Source organism: Protopterus annectens, chromosome 12.part0, assembly GCF_019279795.1.
Source record: "Protopterus annectens isolate FY-2018-M chromosome 12.part0, PAN1.0, whole genome shotgun sequence".
NCBI lineage: Eukaryota > Metazoa > Chordata > Ceratodontiformes > Protopteridae > Protopterus > Protopterus annectens.
Genome location: NC_056746.1, coordinates 210,947,300 through 210,971,758, shown reverse-complemented (window position 1 = coordinate 210,971,758; position 24,459 = coordinate 210,947,300). Strand labels below are relative to the sequence as shown.

The 24,459-nt window shown below is 37.0% G+C and overlaps 1 protein-coding gene across 2 annotated transcripts in view; it reads left to right on the top strand.

Annotated features, from left to right (window-relative positions):
• Window positions 1-24,459, top strand: part of LOC122816454 (cytochrome P450 3A9-like) — a 473,820-nt gene that overhangs the window by 126,974 nt on the left and 322,387 nt on the right. For both annotated transcript variants that reach the window (XM_044089262.1, XM_044089261.1), the window contains exons 8-9: window positions 686-813; window positions 22,025-22,112. In XM_044089262.1, the coding sequence (XP_043945197.1) occupies window positions 686-813; window positions 22,025-22,112 (216 nt within the window). The remainder of the gene's footprint in view (window positions 1-685; window positions 814-22,024; window positions 22,113-24,459) is intronic.

The window sequence follows — 24,459 nt, the reverse complement described above, 5'->3', positions numbered from 1 at the left end:
CCTATAGGATGAGTAAGGCCAATCTAAATGCAAATGGGATAGGTTATTTTGACCAGAAAGGGGAAATTGGCAATGTCTATAATGGCCTGCAAAGGCAGCTAGCCAAGTACTTACCTATGAACCTGTGAACTATAAAGGATTCTTTTGAGATGTAACACAAGATCTCAATTGCCTAGACATATTAAGATCTTAATAAATTTAATTATATTGGCTGCCAAAAAAGCAATTACTAGAAAATGGAAATCAGCCAGCTGTATTTGAAATACTCAATAGTGTAAGAAAGGTAAAAGTACTGGAAATGAGATCTTTAGAAAGGGGAAGGAGCAAACTGCATAGAAATAAATGGAATTTGTGGGAACAATACATGCAAGGGAATGAGTGAGGTTTGAAGGAAGGCAGGAATTCAACAATTTATCTAATGGACTAAATGATAGTTGCTACAAAGAAAGAAAACACATGTGTAATGTAGAATGTATGTAAATGAAAGTATTTTAATATATTTTTATATTAATGTATACGAGTGTGTGCCTTATATAATAATTTAATAAAGGGATTTTAAAGTAGAAGCTGTAAGAATGGCTTAACGCACCTTTCAGACTGCTTTATCACCTTCTAAAACTGACCTTTATAACCATAGCATAATCCCATAAGTGCACAGCTTGACTGCTCTATTTTCCTTTTCTAGTTATGTGCCGCTGGCTTGTCCCTTTATTGGAGAAATTTGAGTTTAGCATGTTCCCATCTGATGTGACTGAATTTTTCTCACAAGTTGTCCAACAAATCAAGAGCAAAAGGAATAAAGGAGATAGACAGGTAAATTGCATGCTGGTTAAATATTGAATAAACCATTAAGTGTAACTGATCAGTCTCTGATGTCTTGATATATTTAATTGTAGATGGACTAGAATGGATAAGCTGTATGTATGTATGTATGTATGTATGTATGTATGTATGTATTTATTTATTTATTCTTGTGAATGCAAAATCTGCATAACATTGATACAGTCTGCTGACTTTACTGAATTTGAAGTTAGGTGGAAAGGTTGAGGCTACTTTATGAGCCTAAAGAATCATTCTTTCCATTTGCTAGAGGTCCAGATACTCTATTAAACAGAAATACTAGAGGTATGAAGACTGGCAGAAGTTGTTTCTAACTCAATACCGTAGAAAGCATAATAATTACTTGCTGTTGTAGTGCTGCTACTCATTTGGACATCCACTATGCCTGGTTAGCTTGGCTCCTACTAAGCAGTAACTTTAAGTTAATGTCAGTTTTATCTTAGTACTTTAACCTAAACACTCTATGTAAGTATCAATGAAGCATGATAATAGATGCAATAAGTTATAAAATACATTTTATCATAATTAATAATTGTGAAAGGTTAGTCAGCACAAGAGTATTCTAAGTAAATTATACCATAATACTAAATACTAAAAAAAAAAAATCAATAAATCAGTAATGACCAAATGCTGGTTAAGGGGAGAGAGGGGGGACATCAGAGTTTAATTAATAATACAGGAGGAAAAGGGTTATAGAAATAAAACTAGCTTTTTGGAATCTTTCCATCTGCAAAAGTCAGTAATTCCAAATGTCCCAGGAGCAGTCGCATTGCAGTAGTAATCTTTGAACCCCATACAATATGAACACTTAATGTGTTTCAACATTGTTGCTAAATAGCTAAAGGTTAACAGCTGAAATAAAACAAACATCAGACTAGTGAGTACCATAACACTAGCAAAACAACTAATTTTCAGCAGGACATACAATTTAAAGTACAAAATTATGTGTACTGCAGTCGTAGTAAGTGTGTTGTTCCACAGGAGTAAAATAAACCAGAAGCCTGAATGAGACCAAAGAAAGTATGCTGAAATGCAAAAAATATACTGATCACTGTGATGCCCACCACTACTACCAATATGTGATGACCACCAATATGTGTCATCCCCATGCTGGGCCAGTAATCAAGGAGCCTGAATCCCCACCACTGACACTAGAGAGGGATGTATACCTTGGAATACAAATTGGTAGATTTCAAGATGCAGACCTCTCTGCATCAAGTACAGTTTCCCTTAAGACCACACAAGGAACACACTGCCTGGGGTCAAGATGTCTTTTTATCTGTCTCTCTCCAGGTCTGCAATAAGTCTACCCACTGGTAGGGTTAGGTCATCAGCCGCGTGTCAAAGCCAAGTCCTCCAGCACCCTCTCTGTAAACTCTGTGTTTCATGTCCCTGTCCCAAGTAGCTGACACACACACTCTTTAATATTTAATTTACACACACACACAGGCTGGCACAGATTACCCACTCTACCAGCTTTGCCCAGACTATAAGATAGTTATCACTGCCACCAGTCAGTTACTGTAAAGCTCATAAAAGGGTATCCATTATAATGTGTAATATTAATACTAATACAAATGGTAGTAGCTCACCAGGATGGCTAGGAATTCTGGAGTAGCCTACACAATGTCACCAAATAAATATAAGCACTCTTCAAGGTTAGATACGTTTTACAGGGATCAGTCACAATTAAAGTTTTGAATATACTTAATAATAAATAGTAAAGGTACATGAAAATACTGACTATATATTCACAATAAACCACAGAGTTCATATCACAGGAAATATTGAAAAGAACATTGATGGACAGACTCAGAAAAATAAAGAAAAACAATATCTAAACTAAGCTTCACTATATTCCTGACTGAATCTAAGAGAATTACTGTTCCCTAGTTAAGTTACTTAACTACTGCAAGGCAAGCTGCTGTGGGTGAGGGTCTTTCTAGTCAGGCTTCTCAAACAGAATACCCAGATTTCTCTTTGTAATATCTAAAATATAATTTCCAAGAGGGCTGGCAGAATGACCTCATCTGGTCACCTGACTCTAGGTTCTCACAGTATTCGCCTTTGAAGCTGAGACAGGAATTTAGCACAGATGGCCACAATACACATCCAAATATTTATGGCAATGCCTGAGGCCTCCCCTCTTATCACTGAGCTAATGGGAAAAGGCTGTTTCCCAGACCCAGCATCTCTGTTCCTACTCATCACTGTAGGGTACCTTTTAATGATTTAACAGCTCATTTACATTTTCCTTATTTTTCTTAAAGTAAGATAGCTGGTTAACCTCAGCTGTGCCAGTTTCCTCTATTAAAACATATACATTTTATTCAGTTACAATAATATATGTACATTCCTTTTCATGTCAGCAGGGTGCACTGTTGATATATTTCAACACAAGCAAAGCACACAAATACATTTTCAGCACAAGCATCTGTACAAAATCAGTTTGTCATACAAATGGCATACAGTTCTAATACATTTGTAGCACAAGCATCTTGTATAAATCAGTTTGATATTCACAGGATATATCTTTCTTTACAAAACTCCAGCTGGCTATGCTGCCGCTTGCCCATATCATCACAATCAAATCAATAATTTTCTTACCTTAAATAATCTTTTACTTGACACCCCCCTAACCAGGAAAAAGCCTAACACAAAGATTTACTATTAGATATCTTTACCACTAACATCTCACATAAAACAAAACAAGTGCCTTACCTACCCAGTGCATTAAGTGTTCATATCCCCATTCAAGCCTTAGTTTCTTGCAGAATACCCAAACCTTCTAATTTAATCATTTCAAACAAGCTCTTTTTCCAGAAACTGATTAATCTCTTCTACACACTGAGCTCCAAAAGAAACTGATTTTTTGTTTATGGAGTTACCTCCCCTGACATAGCAGTACATATCTTCCACTTTGTCCTAAACCCTATAATTGAAAATATATTTTCTACTGTTAAACTAATAGTTAAAGGAAATTCTTGTCCCTGAATTACCAGAGGTAAAGGCCAGTTTACATTTGAGAGACTAAGCTTTGTAAAGATATAAATATTCCCACCTTCAAACTGATTACAGTGTCTTTAAAAAGTTGAGACTAGAATGTAAAGTGGCCATAAAGGAAGCAACATTTCTTTACCTATAAAGGAAACAATCAACGATGTCCACCAACCCAATATCATTCTGTAAATGGATTACAGAATTAACATTCTTTAATAACAGTTCTTATTCGGTTAAAATTCCTTCTAACAGTATGACTCCCAACCTACTGAAGTTTACCATCTGATCACACAGACCACCATTACCTTCTTCTCACATTTGCTTCCGCTTCCTTTTTTGCTTATTCCTTCCCTATGTCCCCTTCATTCTACTTCTGAGCATCCTCCTTCAAAGTGGTTTCTAAGCTGCCAGAAAAAAAATAAAACTATCACTCACCCTGTTGCTATACATCCCAATATTTCCCACCTCTCCTTATATCTCAAACTTTCTCATTCATATATTTAGCCTAGTACTCCCTTCTCAGCTTCAGTTTGCTTTAATAGTCTCCATACCAAAGGTTCCCTCTTCCACTTTTCCACAGGACTACAGGCCCATATCTTCTCTATATGCTTTGACTAAATTACTCGAAAAAAAAGCTTTTCAACCAAATCCTTGAGCGCATTAATAAATAAATGCAGTATCTTAAATGATATTCCACATGAGTTTAGAACTGGCCACAATGCTCTCGCAGTTAGATACCGCTCTCACAGTTAGAGACACACTCACTAATAAAATCTACTTTTCCTTGAAAATAAACTATAATGCATTTCTGTTTTCATAAACTTGAAGCATGCCTTTGAAAGTGTCAATTACAAAATCATATTAAAAACCGTCAAACTCTCGGCCTTGGGTCTCCCACTCTTACCTGGTTCTCCAACTATCTCAGCTAAAGAACATCATATAAACATCCAATTAAACTCACCTTTCACTCCAAAGGTCCACAAGGTTTCTGGTCCTGTCCTCTTCTTTTTCCTTGATTAATGGCATAACCTCCTCAGTCCTCTCATCTAATAGCATCATTTGTCTTGAACAGTGTAGCTAGGGTGAGGCGAGAGAGGCAACTGCCCCAGGTGAAAAGAGTTGAAGGTGTGTGATCGGTTGATCCCAATCTCTCTCTTTAACCATTAGAGAAAGGGGTTTTAGTAATGAAATATGTAGGGTCAAGGGCTAGGATAGGGTTGGATTAGTCCACCTGAGTAGGGATGCGTTAGGAAGGCTTTACCCTCTGTACCTCCTAAGTTATACAGAGCAGCATACTAAATAGACAAACATTATCAGTCAAAGTACTAGGCAGTGGCTGCAGGTTAAAAGTAAAAGGGTCCTACATTATCAATGCATATTTCATGGTAGGAATTTTCTAGAGGATGTATGGTTCTTGGATGCCATTTGGAGTCTAATGGAATCAGCTAGATGTCAGCTGTTCAGTTAGTTGTCTGTCAATAAAGTGAACCTAGACAGAATGTTAAGATTGCAAAGTGTGGCACACAACATGTATAAAACAGTGGGGTGAAATGTTTTCAAGTTTAGTAGCAAACTAACAAAGCTCAAAACAAACTGGTATCCAAGTAAAAACACAAGACAAACTTAAAAAATCAAATCCTGAAGTCCAAGGTAGAAAACTTGCAAAAGGTATAATTTAATATTGTAACTTGAAGTGCTTTTCGTCACCGCAAATGCGGTAACTTCTTCAGAAATAATATTACAATGAACAGGAAAATATACAGGTGTTTGAAAAGCTTTTTAAATACAAGGAACAAAGTATCACATGCTCAAGAGCCACTAGTCAGATCAAAACTCCACTGGTGGATCCTATTTTAAAGTAACAGTGTAAACAAAATATTCAAATTCATCCCATAGTTAAATTAAAACATAAAAGGTACCCATTATTATGCAATAGCAACTTTCACTCATAAAACTAAAAAAATCAGTAATACATACATGTAATGAAATGTATTCTAATTATTAATAAAAATAAATGCATTTTGTTTAAAAATCATTCTAATAAAATTGATTAGAGAATGTAACAAGTAACATATTATCTGTTTAAATGCTTCAGTTTCAATAAACAAGAGATGTTACAGGCTTCATTTAAACTTGGAAAATAAAAAGCATTTAACAACAACTGCCAAACTAATTCACGCTCCTCTAGGAACAGGGTTGTAGGCCCACCCCTAACATCAGGTTTAATTTGTTCAATAGCTTTAAAGCTGAATTTATGCCCACCACTTAAGTGGGAATGTTTGGCTAAAACATTTTCACATTTAGATCCGTCTTACCAATGTAAAACGCCATACAGTTATTACACTTTGCGATATATATCACTGATATAGACTCACAGTTCAATTTCTGATTAAGTTTAAATTTTTTATTATTAATGGTGAAAGACGGTCCTACTTCAATATATTTGCACATCCTACATGCACCACAACTGAACATACCCACATTTCTAATGTGGTATGATGAACAATCAGTTTGTAATAAATTCTTTAAATTAGACCCCCTTCTGAACACTATACTTGGGGAATTACCTAACTTTTCAAGGAGAGAATTATCTCTGCTAATAAAAACCCAATTTTTGTGCAATATAGAACATACATTTGTACTATCTTTACTATAGGTTGTAATGAAACTGATGTTGTAATTAGGTTGTGAGTTAACATTAGTATTAATATGTTGATCAATGTTAAAATTGAGACTAAAATTACTGGAATAGCAAGTTAAAGGCTGAAGGTCAAATGTGACCTCTCTTCCACATAATATAGGTTTAAAGTGACCATTGTGCCATTTACACTGTATTTTGTCTATCAGTGAATTTATTAAATTAATGGGGTATCCATGCTTTTGAAACATACCACTAAGAAAATTATATTCATCAAGAAAGTCATTATCGATAGAAACCATTTTTGCTGCCCTTCTAAGTTGACGGCTTTGGTGACCACTTCAAAGAAGTCTATCAGGTTTAGGAGACATGCTCTGCCTTTTACAAACCCAAACTGGGTGTGGTCCAGAGTTTGGAGTTTACCAATGTCATTGTTTAGAAGTTCCACGATGATAAATTCCATAACCTTTCTGACCAAGCTCGTCAGGCTAATGGGGCAATAGTTTCCGGTGTCCGTGGTGGCTCCCCCTTTGTGGAGTGGGATAACCGTCACTGTGCACCATTCAGTGGGCACAAAGCCTGAGGTGAGGCTATGACTGAACATGGTACTTAGGTGGGGTGCCATTTCGTTCTGTAGTTCATATAGAACGCAGCCTAGGATGTTGTTAGGTCCCATGGATGCTGTGTTCTTGGCTTTGGAGGGTGTGGTTTTTACCTATGCAGCCGTGATTACAGGAACTTTGCATTCTTCCGGTATAGAGATGGGCCCTTTAGGGGGGGGGGGTAAAGTTAGCACTGAACCTATCTGCCAGGATGTTGGCAATATCAGTTGGATCTGTATATTTAGTGCCATTGTGCTGTAACTCAGAGCAGATCTGAGTGTTGCCATTGAGATTCGATTCTTGACATAGCTATAGAATGCTTTGTGGTTGTCTTCAGAATCAGTGGCAATTTTGTTTTCATAACTAGCTTTGGAGGATTTTATGAGGGATCTCAACTTTTAACTGAGGCTGGCCAGGGAGTTCCTCCAATCATGCGATTTTACTCTTTTTTGCAACAGTTTCTTTCTTCTGTTGTAGAGTTTGTTTATGACATGGGACCACCAGATTGGCTTCCTTTTTTGGAGGATAGCATCTTGGTTCTGTTAGTGATTGCATGATCCATGCACTCATGTAAGTCCTTAAAAAGTGCATTTGTGTAGGATTTAGCAGTCGTACCTCTATTGTCCGTCTGCATGGGTGTCATGAAGTTTGCCACTTCTGTCTTAAGAAACTTACTGCATTTCTGTAGTAGCTGTCCCATTTTACAAGTGTTGTTATCTATGGAAAAGGTAATATTCCTTCTGTGTAGTTTTAAAACTATATCACTGCTAAGCAGTTAGTATAAAGCAGATATCAGTCACCTTTGTGACACCTTTGGCTACTCTTTGTTCTTTGATTGTTATCATTTTACCTTAACTGTGCAACTTCTGATCAGTAGTTAGCTACTAAACCTGTTGACCACATTTCTGGACATACACACTTAGCTCAAGTGTCTTATTGGGAGTTGAGGGTTAAGAGGGCCATGACTTTTTAAGACTGTTGTAATTGCACTTGACAATATTCTTTTGTCCATATTTGTAAACATTTGGTCGATTACTAACTAGCAGGTTGCACTGGTGTCTGTCATAATTTTAATGTCTAAAATTGGAGCACCCAAAATTGCAAAAGTGGGATCTCAGACTTTTTCCCCTTTCCCAAATTGCATTGACTTTAAAGTTAGTATTTATAAGTAGGATGGCAATGTCCTCATAAGGGGGTGCAGGGCTGACCCTCCAAAAATATAATTTAAAAAATACCCACTTTCACAGTTTTGCGTGTTCAGAGCTGTGGGTTCAGAATTGTAGTGGGAGTTGTGATAGTGATAACCTTTGTCTGCACTGGTAGCATATTCCATTGACTGTAAATTGTGTGTACATATATGTGTATATATGGGTCTTCTTCAAAGTATCAAAAGACTTCTTACTTGAATCCCAAATCATCAAGACAGTACTGAAACCACATTTCTGTGACCCATCAAACTGTCGAAAATATTCACCAGGAAAGGAACCACTTGGCCACCAGGACAAAATACACACAACAAAGCAAGTAAAATCCACCAAACTGGGGGACTTACACCCCCCCCCACACACACACTCCTGTAACTAAATATACTAACTCCAAGATCTCACTATAGTGCAGGAAAGGGCAAACTTCACCACGGTGGCCAAGTTATTCCTTTCCTGGTGAACGTTATATATAAAAATTTACATTCATACATATATTGTTTTTCTTACTTGCCTAATATAGAGGTTAATCCATACTGTTTGATTATAATTTAAATAAGCTGCAGTATACAGCTAGCAGACTGTAGTATTCATTTTCTGTATTGCTGATTTAATGCTAGGCATTATCACTTCCAGTTTCAATGTATTTCATTACACTATGATATGCTTGTTATTCTGAACACTGAAGTGCAAACAGATGTCACTAATGAATACTTAATTGCTACCTACAATGTGCAAATTCTCACTAAGTTGCCCTTCTAAAATTGGCTCCTAGACCACTAGACTTAATGTAAACACAACAATCAAATTATACATAAATATATCCAGTGGAGGAGAGCTGTCAGTCCACAGATGCAAACCTATACATACTCCTAGAGGAATGTTAATCTAGCTGGTTTTCCTTTGTACGTACATGACCCAATAGTGTGAGTCCTGAAAAGGTGGAAAATTAAGTGCAACTAGGGGAAATATACAGACTGAGTTCAAAATCTCTGAGAAATCCCCCTTCTCTGAAGTACAGGAAGTACAGCAATCTCAGAGTTAATATATATTTGTACATACACACACACACACACACACACACACACATATATATATATATATATATATATATATATATATATATATATATATATATATATATATATATATTATCTATATCACCTGCATCTATGAGTATGAATCATGTCAATGAAATATAAACTCTGTGAACCACAATACACATCTAAAACAATCAAAACTAAGCACATCAATAAAACAAAAACTTTTTTTTTGGAGGGGGCAAGTGACCCTGCACCCACATATCCCCTATTACTTATACAAACCAACTCCAATAGCGCACAACAGTGGAGAAAGCAAAAATTCTCACTCAAATGTACCACAATATCCCAGAATGCAATGCTGGCATTTTTAATTAATATTACAAATACTTAATTATCTGAACATTCAACCACATGCATTTTATATATATATATATATATATATATATATATATATATATATATGTGTGTGTGTGTGTGTGTGTATCAATATAAATATATATATATATATATATATATATATATATATATATATATATATATATATATACACACACACACACACACACACACACACACACACACACACACACACACACACACACACACACACACACACACACACACACACACATATATATATATATATAGCCACTGGGGAGGCACAAGCCAGTGCATTTCTTTGTGCCGGTCCCAAGCCCGGATAAATGGGGAGGGTTGCATCAGGAAGGCATCCGGTGTAAAACTTCACCAAATCATTTTATGCAGACACCAGTAAATATTTCCATACTAGATCGGTCGAGGCCCGGGTTAACAACGACCGCCACCAGTACTGTTAGCCAACAGAGTGCTGGCGAAAATTGGGCTACTGCTGGCCGAAGGAAGAGAAGAAGAGGAAGGCATGGCTGAAGGCAGGAAGAGAGGAGAAAGGCTAGGACTGTGGTAGTGAGGGTCGGAACTTTGAATGTTGGCAGTATGACTGGTATAGGGAGAGCACTAGCTGATATGATGGACAGAAGGAAGGTTGGTATATTGTGAGTGCAAGAGACCAGATGGAAGGGGAGTAAGGCTAGGTGTATTGGAGGTGGGTTCAAATTGTTTTATCATGGTGTGGATGGGAGGAGAAATGGCATAGGAGTTATTCTGAAAAACAGTATGTGATGAGTGTTTTGGAAGTGAAAAGAGTGTCGGATAGAGTGATGTTTATGAAGATGGAAATTGATGGTGTAATGATAAATGTTGTTAGTGCATATGCTCCACAAGTTGGGTGTGCAATGGATGAGAAAGAAAAATTTTGGAGTGAATTGGATGAAGTGGTGATGACTGTACCCAAGGGTGAGAGAGTGGTGATTGGAGCAGATTTCAATGGGCATGTTGGTGAAGGGAATAGAGGGGATGAGGAAGTGATGGGTAGGTATGGTGTTAAACAAAGGAATGCAGAAGGTCAGATGGTAGTGGATTTTGCAAAAAGGATAGACATGGCTGTGGTGAATACGTATTTTAACAAGAGGGAGGAGCATAGAGTGACATATAAGAGTGGAAGAAGATGCACACAGGTGGATTATATCTTATGCAGGAGGGCCAGTTTGAAGGAGATTGGAGACTGTAAAGTTATGACCAGAGAAAGTGTAGTTAGGCAGCATAGGATGGTGGTTTGTAAGATGACGTTGGTGATCAAGAAGAGGAGGAGGAGTGTGAGGGCAGCACCAAGGATCATATGGTGGAAATTGAAAAAGGGTAATTGTGAGGTGGAGTTCAAGGATGAGTTAAGACAGGCACTAGGTGGCAGTGAAGAGTTACCAGATAGCTGGGTAACTACAGCAGAGCTTGTAAGGGAGACTGCTAGAAAGGTGCTTGGTATCACATCTGGACAGAGGAAGGATGACAAGGAGACATGGTGGTGGAATGAGAAAGTACAGGAGAGTATACAGACAAAGAGGTTGGCAAAAAAGAAGTGGGATTGTCAGAGAGATGAAGAAAGTAGACAGGAGTGTAAGGAGATGAGGTGGATGGCAAAGAGAGAGGTGGCAAAGGCTAAGGATAAGGCATATGAAGAGTTGTATGAAAGGTTGGACACTAAGGAGGGAGAAAAGGACCTGTACCAATTGGCTAGACAGAGGGACCGAGCTAGGAAAGATGTGCAGCAGGTAAAGGTGATAAAGGATAATGAGGGAAACATACTCACAAGTGAGGAGAGTGTGTTGAGGAGATGGAAAGAGTACTTTGAGGGGTTGATGAATGAAGAGAATGAGAGGGAGAGAAGGGTGGATGATGTAGGGATAGTGAATCATGAAGTACAATGGATTAGCAAGGAGGAAGTAAGGATAGCTATGAAGAGAATGAAGAATGGATGTTGGCCAAGATGACATACCTGTGGAAGCATGGAGGTGTTTAGGTGAAATGGCAGTGGAGTTTTTAACCAGATTGTTTAATGAAATCTTGGAAAGTGAGAGGATGCCTGAGGAATGGAGAAAAAGTGTTCTGGTACCGATTTTTTAAGAATAAGGGTGATGTGCAGAGCTGTAGTAACTACAGAGGGATTAAATTGATCAGTCACAGTATGAAGTTGTGGGAAAGAGTAGTGGAAGCTAGGTTAAGAAGGGACATGATGATTAGTGATCAGCAGTATGGTTTCATGCTGGGAAGGAGCACTACAGATGTGATGTTTGCTCTGAGAGTGTTGATTGAGAAGTACAGAGAATGACAGAAGGAGTTGCATTGTGTTTTTGTAGACTTAGAGAAAGCATATGACAGGGTGCCTAGAGAGGAGTTGTGGTATTGTATGAGGAGTGTCAGAGAAGTATGTAAGAGTGGTACAGGATATGTACGAGGGTAGTGTGACAGCGGTGAGGTCTGCAGTGGGAGTGACAGATGCGTTTAAGGTGGAGGTGGGGTTTCATCAAGGATCAGCTCTGAGCCCTTTCTTATTTACAATGATAGAAACAACAGCGTAAACAACCAAAAATAAAAAAGTGGCGTGAAGATGGTAACGCTGAACGCCCAAGAACCAGGTAGATGCTGCTGAATAAAACTCCGAATGCTAGTGGCAATACAATTGTGAGGCACCAAGCACGAACTGTAAAAAATCCTTTTATTATAACAGATAAAATGGTTTAGCGCTTTCACCTACTAAACACGTAGGCTTCTTCAGAACAAATAATAGGTATAGCATTGTTGTTTAAATACTTGATTTGGCACCAAAAAGAATTTTTAAAAAACAACTATTAAAGCAATAACACTAACGAAATAATTATATATCAAATAACATGTAAATACTTTGCAATAATAATACTATCTAATATGCACATATAAAACATTTTTTGTATATAAAGAACATATAAACAATAAATAAAAATGAATGAATTAACCAATGCAACCTAATGTACTTTATATTATGAATAAATAACTAACCAATCTACTAATAAGTCCAACATTATACAATCTATACTATATATAAAGATGCTAAGTAATAAATAATAAATAATATACCTGTGTGCAAATTAGATATATGAAAAATTACTAATATACCGAATTTAAAACATAACTGATAAATCTAGTAAACATCATTAAAAAATGTATACGTACAGTAAAAATTTATCATCATTCCTATAACCTATTTATATAAATTTTCATATTTCTAATATTGGTTTAACCGAAATAAATTCATTTAAACCCGGTGGGGTAGTAGCATCCGTCAATAGCTGCCAATTGCATTCTCTGAATGCTAATTTGCCTTTAATATTACCTCCCCTGGGATCTATTTTAACTGTTTCCAAAATACTAAATCTAAACTCATGTTCAACTCCCTTATTCATAACGTGTTTCGCTAAAGCATTCTTATCATCTTTTTTTCTGATACTATGCAAATGTGCATAAATCCTTTTCCTACACTGTTGTTCCGTCTTGCCCATATAAAAAGAAGAGCAAGCAGTACATTTTGCCAAATAAACTAAAAAGTTGAGGGGCACAATAACCTCTTTTGTTCTAGATGCAAACCCTTTTGTGATTAGGTGAGCCACATAGAAGGATTTTCTAACCACCTTGGTAATATGATTATCAAAGGAGAGATTAATATCTACTTGAGTCCCCAGATCCCTTTTTTCATTTTCTGTATGTAGGGGGCTACCACGTATGTGGTAGTTTGTGGGTACTTTGTTTTTTCCAAAGGGGCTGACTATGCACTTTTTGGCATTTAGCATCAATGAAGTTTTAAACCACTAGTTTCATTGTTTTTTATTTTTCTCCTCGACACTCATGGTGGTGAGGTTGGAACTAGACAGATTCTTGTGCTTGTTCATATTTTATGCTTCATAATTTACTTTCTTTATTGCTAACACATTTTATATTTAATTACTCTGCCCATTTGTCAGCAGCTGAGTTGAATTAAAAAGATTATTTGGCATTTATCAAAATGAATATTGTCTCTTTATTAAATATAAAGTATAATACTGCAATTATAGTGGGATACCACAGGGAACAGTGTGGGGCCATCTCTTGTTTTGACATCCAAGCCAATATCCCAGATGTGTGGTTAACTACATTTGCTGATTACTGCAAGATGAAGACTGTTATCAACTCAGCGCTGATACTAAACAGCTCCAGTAAGGGCTGGAATATGTTGTTTTGTATTAATATATGTGAACTCATGTTCCAATTTAAAATGTGATGGTTTAATAAAGATGTTGAAAAAAATAAAATGGTCTCAAGCTAAATGCAAAAAAGTACAACATGGCATAGTGCCATAAAATGGCTGATCCCATGTCATACATTATTAGTGATACTTCTTCACAGACAGACACACCCATAAGAGGCCAAGGTACTTATGATGACAATGCCTTCTTTTCTGCCATCTTATTTCCACCATAGTCATGATGTCATTCAATCAGGCCCAGTAAATCACCTAAGGAATACCCTCACGATACAGAAGGTTATCTTACTACTGTACTCTTTCCGTATCAAACACATCATGGCATTTAGTGCCATCTTTGGTACGTACAAAGGCAAGCATATCACTCGGCTGGAAAGGCCTCAAAGATTTCCAACCAAGGAAGTTAAAGGTCTTAAATCCTTCAATTACCCAATTCATTAGCATGACATAACTGCCCTTATATTCAGTAGCCTACTGACCATAAAAGACCCAGTCCTATTTGACCTCCTATTTATTTGCAAAACCAGTAGCTGTGCAAAGAGCTACACAAGGGACCTAAATCTGCACCAATATGTAAGCAAGACTCACTGGAGGACTATGTTTCTATGTATATAACTCAATGTGGTTCCAGCCTATGAACAGGTTACCACTACAGGTGGATGGCGCAGTGGTGCAGCGGTAGCATTGTCACTTCACAGCAAAAGGTTCTCTGGCTCGATTCTTGGCTGGAGTGCCTTCTGTGCAGAGTCTGCATGTCCAACCTGCATTCGTGTGGGTTCCCTCCAGGTACTGTGGTTTCCTCCCACGTTTCAAAGACACATGTCTGGAGCATTTCTTTCTGGTCCTCTGCTGAAAATTGGCTTCATTCTAAGTCAGATTTCCTGGTAAACAAATGTTGAACAAATAAATAAATAAGCAAAGTGCTTCTTTGGCTACCTTTAAGACTAGTCTTGAGGACTGGATGGATAGTTGTAAGTTTATACCGGGGTTATCATATATTTGATTTGAGACATGAGCGGTGTTAAGGGCATGAAAAGGATGGCAAGATCTTCTAACACTGCCTGTTTAAATGTTTATATGGCTAAGGATCTTATGGTCCCCAAGATCACATGCCTAGTATTGTTTGTCTGTTTTTGTGGTCCTCAGAATAAGCCCAGTGGCACAGTTTCCTACATCCCAGTGGAGGTAAGCATCAGGTTTTAGAAATATGACCTAACTGTAGATCTTGTTGAATGTCTTTCTTTTTTCCACTGCTGTGATACTCTCCCCACTATAGTTGCCTCATGAGGTGCATGTATGCTTCTATACTTGTGCAACCTCTTGATGAAGCAGAACATTATTATCCAGCACGAGCATGCCCTTCATGCTGCAGTGATACACCTGAATTCCTGCAGGTGTCCTCAGTGCAGTGAGTTAAACTGACTCTGTCCCCCAGGATTGGTAAGCTGGCATTGGCCACTCACTCCCACTCTACCAAATGTGATCTGTCCAATGTCTACTCCACCAGCTGAACACATGTCATCTGAGAACCAGTGAAGACTTTGCCTTTCTGCTGCATGGGGCCATGGTATACTCCTAAAGGCTTTGAAATTCATTGTGATAGTATAGAAAATTGTGATAGTATAAAAAATGAGAACTCATTGTGTTTCCTCACAGCTGGTCAATTTTGTTCTCCCTGGAGCTAAACTTCTATGTGACAGATAGATTACTGTTTGATGTGAGACAACCGCTGTACACAGTCTTAGGTAACTTCTCTTTTTCAGTGTTGTGCAACTGTGAATTTATTCTATACAAGTTTGAGGGGTAAGGGGGTGAGCTCCATCATGATTTGTGCATGGGGGATCTTGTCCCCAGTAAATAAGACTTTTTTTCTATCTGAGCAAGAATAGCATAATGGCTGGATTCATGAATGCCTAAACTAAGTATACACCATCTGTATTCAAGAACATCCCTACCACATTTTTTGTGCTATCTGTTCACTCAGAAAGATTATACTAAGTGCACACATAGTCTGCACTTTGTGGTAATCTTTATGAATCCCTCTTGATAATTAAGGCCGCAACAAAATCAGTAGGAAAACTAAAATTAGGAAGGAGAAGGTGGGAGTTATGGTTGTGGTGTCTATTCACTCAGAACAGTGTACACTTAGTGTAGCAGTTTATTAAGCTGTCTTGTTATCAATCAGTTGTGATTGCTGTTTCTTCAAAGTGATTGTGTCTCGGTTGTTATAAGTGAAGCTGAATAATCAGTAATTCAACAGCTTTTACCAAAGCCATGACTGTTGTAGAAAGTAATCATTTGATACAATGACACAATGTTATGACTTTTTATCTCCCAAAAGAAGTATGAGGGAAGGTTTCCGGATTCCTCTTTGCTATTTGTGTTAATTAGTAGAAGTATGCAAGCAAGCTAAAGAAATCACAAAAATTTGGTGATAAATAATTAAGCAGAAATCTTGTAAAATCATATAGCTTGCAAATTACTACCTTATTTGTATAACAAACGTGGACTACATCATTACCCAGTATAGGAATTACTCTAAAGGAACTGGGTAAAAAATTACAGCAGAGAGTCACAGTGTCCCTTTTTGTGGAGCAAATGACCAACTGAATATTTTCAAATACATATTTCTAAAAGTTATGTAAAGCAATATATTTAGATCATAAAAGTTATTAAGTAATTTTTACATGGTTCCCTAATGAATGTCTGATGATCTTGTGAGTCTCAAAACAGTGGAATCACTTGACTGAGAATTGTAGTTAAGATGAAAGAAATATAAAGTAAAGCATTTCTGAAGGGGGGGTGCACCCAAAGTGAGACTTTCAGCTGACTATACACACATACGCGTGCACACACACACACACACACACATATATATATATATATATATATATATATATATATATATATATATATATATATATATATATATATATATATATATATATATATAGGTTCACTATCAAAATAACGAATGGAGATACCCTGCAGATGGAAAATCGAACTGTAGATGTTTTATTCCTGTGTTGCCAAGCATTATATGAATGAAAGTTCACATCAGCGAATGCTACTGTGCATTTGCTGATATGAACTTTAAGTAATGTACAGAGATTGCAGTACAGTGCAGATTGGGACATTCATCCCTTTCACCACTGTAGTGTAATCTCGGAGTTGGAATATACATAGTTAGCAGGGGATGCAGGGGGACTTGCCCCCTGCAAAAAAATGATGTGAGGTGTAGGGGTTCTACTTCCCTGAACTCCTATACGGTTTTGAATCTGCTGAATTTGTTCAGCAGATTCGACATTTTGACATTGTGAACTGATGTACATTATGACTTTTGATGTTGTCTTTGATGTTCCAAACAGAAATTTTGATAGTAAACCATATATATGTGTGTGTATATATATATATATATATATATATATATATATATATATATATATATATATATATATATATATATATATATATATATATATATATATATATATATATATATATATATATATATTAGATTTAGATTTATTTAACATTTATATATATATATATATATATATATATATATATATATATATATATATATATGTTTATATATACACACACACATGCACGGGCACACACACACACACACACACACACACACACACACACACACGTATATATATATATATATATATATATATATATATATATATATATATATATACGGATTCACTTTATAATCTCGAAATACTGAAATGTCAAATTTCAGTATATCGAGACTAAAAAGTCAAACCCACAAAACACAGAACGCCCAAAACCGTGAAACTTAAAACCACGAAACTTAAAATCCAAAACCTAAACACACCATACACCACACTACACATACACTACACTATCCACACTACCAAAACAAAAAAAAACAGACAAACATAGCAACACACATCTGCAAACTTACACTACAGATAAGCAGGGGGGGGCAAGCCCCACTGCACCCCCCACCCCCTACTTATATATTCTAACTCCAAAATCGCACCAAACAGTAAAAGACAGAAAACTCACAACCACACACTCTACAGTTCCTCACACACACACACATGTACAAACACCACCACAATGAACAATTAAACACTCATACTTTTACCTGCCTAACCTAACCCACACATACAACTTCCAAACACCCTCACATATGCTCAAACACGTACCCAAAACCCTTACAAACTAGTCACTTACCTTAAATTCCACCTAAATCCACACATGAAACCGCTCACTATCCACACATATACTCCATGTCACATACCGTTAAAGCATAATCGCAGATTTCATAGGTTCATAGGTTCATAGATTAGTACTAAGCTAACTGTCCTTGCAAGCCATTTTAAGCCTAGCCAATTATCCCTTGTGAGACACAAACCCTGAACCTTGAGTTTGTAAGGCAAACACCTTAGCCATTAGGCCACCCCCCCAACCCAATTTGACATATCTGGATTGGATTCACAGTTCTGCACATTTTTTGCTATTCTGCAGATTTGACTTTATGTTCTCGATATACTGAAATTTGACATTTCAGTATTTTGAGATTATAAAGTGAATCCATATATATATATATATATATATATATATATATATATATATATATATATATATATATATATCAAGAGTGCACTATTTTGAGAAATAAGAAATCCCCAAATAGTCCAATCTAATAGTCAGTCTTCTGTGTGAAAACCCTAGTATCACATATCACATACTGGTGATTTATCCACTTCACTAATTGTAGTTTTTAAATGTGTCAACTTTCAACATTAACATTTATCTCTGCTGAGCTGTTTAGAAGCACAAACACTTAGGAAAACTGATTGCAATCATGTACATATTTTATATAATTGCAGATTTCTGAATAGCTGTATGTGTGACTATTTTCTTTAATTTCAACTATATAAATGTATGCATTGAGTCATTATATTTCATTCAGATATCTATATTTTTATTTACTTGTATAGTATATTTGGATTTTGAATGTTATTTTTGATATTTTTGCTATATATAACAGACTAATTTATTGCAAGAATAGTTTATATATTTTTTCTGCTTATGCAAAACAATTATCAATATATGTTTGGTTAAAACATGCTCATAGGTTCATAGGTGTGTACTAGGCTAATAGTCCTGGGGCCTTTACAAGCCTAGCCCCCAAAACATTGCCCAGGCACTGTGCCACCCAATGTTAGTTCATAGTGCACCTATCCTGTAGGGCAACTGGAGTGATCCCTGATGTGAACTTTCTGTTACCCATCCATTCGTCAAGATTTTTCTTGAAGCGGGCCAGTGAGGTGCTCTGCTTGACATGAATGGGAAGCTTATTCCAGAGTATGGGCAGTCTTTGGGAGGTGAACTTGTCCCTCCGGCATGTTCTGTTAATTGTGGTAATGAGGTTGTGATCTCTGGAGCATGTGGCATGAGAGATTAGGATTTCTTTAGGTGTAGCATTTCAAGTAGGGCTGGGTCGGACATGGCTTTGTAAGTCAAGCAGAGATCCCCTGTAAGTAAATGATAAAAGACTGAGAACAACTGAAGTTTCTTGAGTCTGTCCTTGTAGGACATGTGTTTAAGGCCTAGGATCCTTTTTTGTAAGGTACTTTTGTGGCCTCTCCAGCTGTTGTAGGTGTTTGGTCAGGTACATGCGAAATGGGGCATTATATTCGATGATTGTTCTAATTAGGGAAAAGTAGAGAAGGATGATGACCTCTTTCTTCCTGGATGCAAAACCCTTGGTTATAAGAGGTGCCACGTAGAAGGACTTTCTGACTACAGTGGCAATATGGTGGCCGAATGTGAGGTGGCTGTCGACCTGGGTGCCCAGATCTCTTTTGGCTCCTTCAGTGTTCAATGGGCTCCCATCAACGTGGTAATTTGTGGGAACTGAGTTTTTTCCAAAGGGGATGATAACACATTTTTTGGAGTTAAGCTTCAGGCCATGGTTCCAACACCAGTCACTGGTTTCAGAGAGGCCCTTTTATAGGATGTCTGCATCACTTGGGGAGTTGATAATGACTCATAGCTTGCAGTCATCATGTTATTTCCTTTGTGCCAGCTAAAGATGATGGTGTCAGCTTTTTGCATTATCATTGTATCACAGTCAAACCATACAACATCAGTGTGAAATGTTTCAACTTTTTTTTTACGTACAGACAACTGTAAGTTTAATTCGTTGTAATATAGTTTTAAAAATATCAGATATATTAACCTGCCTTCATGCATAAATTTTCATAATGGAAGAGGTTAGGGCAGCAAAGACAAACTGTAGACCGAAACTGGTAGACTGAAGTTGTGTTTTTTTTTTTTTTAATTTTCGCAGCTTATTGTGTAATAGAAAGAAAAAGAATATTTAAATATTTCCACCTTAACTTTATATAACTTTTCACAAAGTGATATGCCCTTGAATGTGGATGTGTAGAAGGTAGACTCCATATTTGGGAGGGGGGGTCAGAGTATACCCCCCACTTGCTAGAGTGTTTGTGGTCTGCTACTATGACCAAAATAGAAGATATATCTTTGGTAGACTATATATTTGTAATGCAGTCTAGTAGTTGTTTTGGGAGTTATCTTAAACAACTGAAGTCATTACTGCCTGCTATATATTAAATCCCATAACTGTAAGTAATAGTGCTTACATATCTTATTTGTCATCTTTCGTGGTAAAATTAGAAAACACAGATGAACAGGAAAATGAGATGTAAACCTGAAGTTACTTTAGTCTGTATGTAGCAGCTGTTCTAGTTGTAACCCAACACTAGTCAAGCTATGATTAAGCAGTGGAACATTTCCGTGAGACCTGCTAAGTTAATCCAAGGTTGCATATTGCAAAAGTAAGTTATTATGGCTCTATATTATTCAAGACTTAATTTAGACTATTTTATTTTTGAATTTTGTTGAATTACCTCATTGCTTGATTCCTGTATAATTGGGTATGTAATATCATATCTATCTTATTCTGGTTATGCTGCATTACAACATGAGCATTGTGTTGTTTTTTTCCTCATTTGCCCCTGATGACTACTGAACAAGTTGTCCCATTCCTTCCCTCTTTAACAAGAGCAAGAGTTGGAAAAGAGTGGCCATAACATAGTGGGGTTTTTTAGCTCTACATCCACACACACTCTCTCTCAACTGTGCAAGAAGGAATGCAATGGGCTGTCTGTGGTAGATGTTCCTTCACTTCTGTAAGGGATGTTGGATGACGGCAGCACAGTGGTGAAGCATTTAACATTGTCACCTCACAGCAAGAGGATCTCCAGTTCGATTCTCAGCTAGGGTACCTACTGTGTGGAGTCTGCATGTCCTTCCTGCATTTTCGTGGGTTTTCCTCCAGGTACTCCAGTTTCCTCCCACATTCCAAAGACATACGTCTGGAACATCTCTCCCTGGGCCTTTGCTGAAAATAAGCTCTGTCTTAGTCAGACTTTCCCAGTCAACAAATATTAAATAAATAAAAAAAAGTTGCCATCAAGCAGCCCTGGTCACCAGCCTGAAAGCATGGGAGGGGTTTCCCTGGTATCCACCAGATAAATCACACCTACCCTTGTGCCCCCAAGTGCATGCAGCTTGACTCAACCATCAGGAGACTCAAGCAAGCCAAGACACTTCTCTCCCTCTGTCTGCTTTGCACCTCAAGTACTGGGGTCGCTAAAAGAACTCTCTTACCTGGGTCTTCATCAAGTTACCATCCATATGTATCACATAGCCAGGCCCATGAGCATCATGTTTTAATTATCTGCTCTTCTTTTTACTCAGTAGTAACCTTGTACCACTGTTGCCTCATCAACTCTTCTGAACAAACTGCCATTTAGTATAAAATGGTGCATTGTGAATGGAGTGCCCTATAGGTATTGTAGCTGTTGTGCTGTTACCATGACAAACTATCTGATCATAAAGAAAACCTGAAGCCCATCATTACTGAGGCCTATAGTAGGTTGTTTACAGTTTTCCATAAATGAAGATACTGTCAGGTTCTTTACTGATAGGACTTAAATCCAATATTTTTTTAATTCGTCTATTTATTTAATTTTTAGGATCGTGTAGATTTTCTTCAGCTAATGATCGATACTCAGACATCAATGCAAAGTTCAGAGTTAAGTGGACTGGATTATTCTAAGAAAGGTAATCATTCCTGTAATCACGCCTCTGTTTATTTGTTTTAGCTGTTTGAGTACAGAAACATTTTAAAGGGTACAAGTTGAAATGACTGGCTCAGTGCTGGTCTGGTTCTCATTCTATCTACACGTTAGCTGAATGCAAACGAGTTGTCTGCTTGGGTAGAAAAATGCAACAGTATTAATCTTTTACATTGTGTCTAAAACTGAAGTGTACTTGAACCTGTTTAAGTATAAGAATTCATTAGCATATTTATATTTTTATGTAGAGCAGCAGAACTGGCAAGCAGTCAAGGGCATTAGAAGGGCACATCACTGCTTCATAGTGGAGACTTCCAAACCTGTTTCTGTAGCAAGCTTATTAGAGAAACTGCTACTGGGCCCCCTTGACTGAAGACATTTGCCGTCTTCCTTACCATAGCTTCTCCAAACACAGAAGCTCAACGCTAGATGAAAAGTGCACTTTACAGAGGGTCATTGAAAGAGAATAGGTCTCTTTACCCTGCTGAGCAGCAACCAGTTTATTTCCACATGGAAATTAAATAAAGATGGTGTTAAGACACCAGGTAGAATGTTTTTAATGGTTTTCATGAAACTTGACTTCAACAGGACTGCTCTTGCTTTTAAAGAGTTGTTCTCATTTTCATTTCATCATCACAGATTCAGTAATGGCACGGTCTCTTTAGCATTCTTATATGTAATCAGTAACTAAGATAATTACTATTATTTGCCAATATGGGTATCAATTACAAATTAATAACATTAGAAAACAGTGATTCAGGGTCTAACAGTGATTTAGGGTCTAAGGTACCACTTTGTTAGGAAACAGTGCTTCAGAGTATAAAGTATCTTGTAGCTGCAGCTTTGAAGAATTTTAGAGCCAGTAAATATTATCTTATGGAACCAATATTTCTCTTTCAGCTAGGTATATCAAAATAGGTATATCAAAAACCATTTGTAAAATCCTGGTATGTTAATAACAGCGGTTTGATTTTCTTTTTATATTACTGTAAATTTTTCAAAAATACTGCATTTCTGAAGTTGTTTCATTCCAAAACAGGACGTGCATTGTGAGTTTCCATATCATTTATAAGTCCAGCTCATGGTGTGCTGGTCAAATGCTGAAATGGTGACAGCAAGAAAGTCTACCACATCAGCAACAGACAGCTCTGCATGCTTTTAAACAAAGGACCCTCAGGAAAGACTGCATTAATTTACCACATTCTGTCACGGTCAAGTATTCTGCATTAGAAGGCTGTGGACTCTGTGAACACACTGGGTGTTTCCATTCATGTTGTAATACTTATAGACTGTCATGCAGCCTAAGAAAGCTAGTGCAATAACAATAAGTCTGCCCTAAAGAAGAAACACTCGACTGAAGTCCCATCTGGTTGCACTGGTAGTTCATCTGATAGATGTTAAAGAACTCATCATGGTACCTTCAAAAGAGTATGAATTTCTTTAAGATCACCATAAAAAATTACAGCAAAGAAAAAAATAACTGAAAAACTATCTGAATGTCTTTCCAGTAAACACAGATAGAACAATTACAAGAATTAATATTCCCGATCAAGATCTTCTTCTTTCCTGTCATTTCCTTGTTCTTTTATTCTCCATAATTCCATCTTATTTTCCATTACATTCTTCATTATATTCAGTTCTCATTCCCTCATACCATGTTATACACACGTATGTACAGTCATACACCTTCGTAACCACACCTTCCATAAACACACAAGTGAGAAAATCATCCTCACAACTTATTCTTTAAGTTGTAAAATGTAGTGAGGTAGTATGATTAAGGTAGAAGGGTGCAGAAGAAAGTAGAGCTACACAAATAAATATATAACAAAGACAAGACTGCAGATGGAGGTAGTAACAAAATCAGGGGTGGAAGAGAATGGATAATGGAGTATTAAACACAGATACATCAGTCTGAAGTAAATGAAGATACAAAATGTAAAATAACACGAGGTGTATATTGACTAAAAGCAGTTATAACATCAGTAGAGTCTGACCACTATACTATAATGCAACTATCAGGATAAGAGCAACCTATTGCAACAATGGTAGGCCTATATGCAACCTCTGCAGGACGTGAACCTACCACCCTATATACTTGCATAGCGGAAAGCACATCATTTACAGGCCGAGCTACTGAAGCAGTCGCACTAAGGGCTTCACTAAAGCACATACCAGGTGATTGTTATACACTTGCTGCAAGAAAAAATAAAAGAAACTAAACAACATGCAACCAGGGATGGAACAATAACCCATAAACATCTCCACAGCACTGGAAAGCACTTTATTTACAAACTGAGCTACACAAGCAGTCATATTAAATGGGTTGGCTT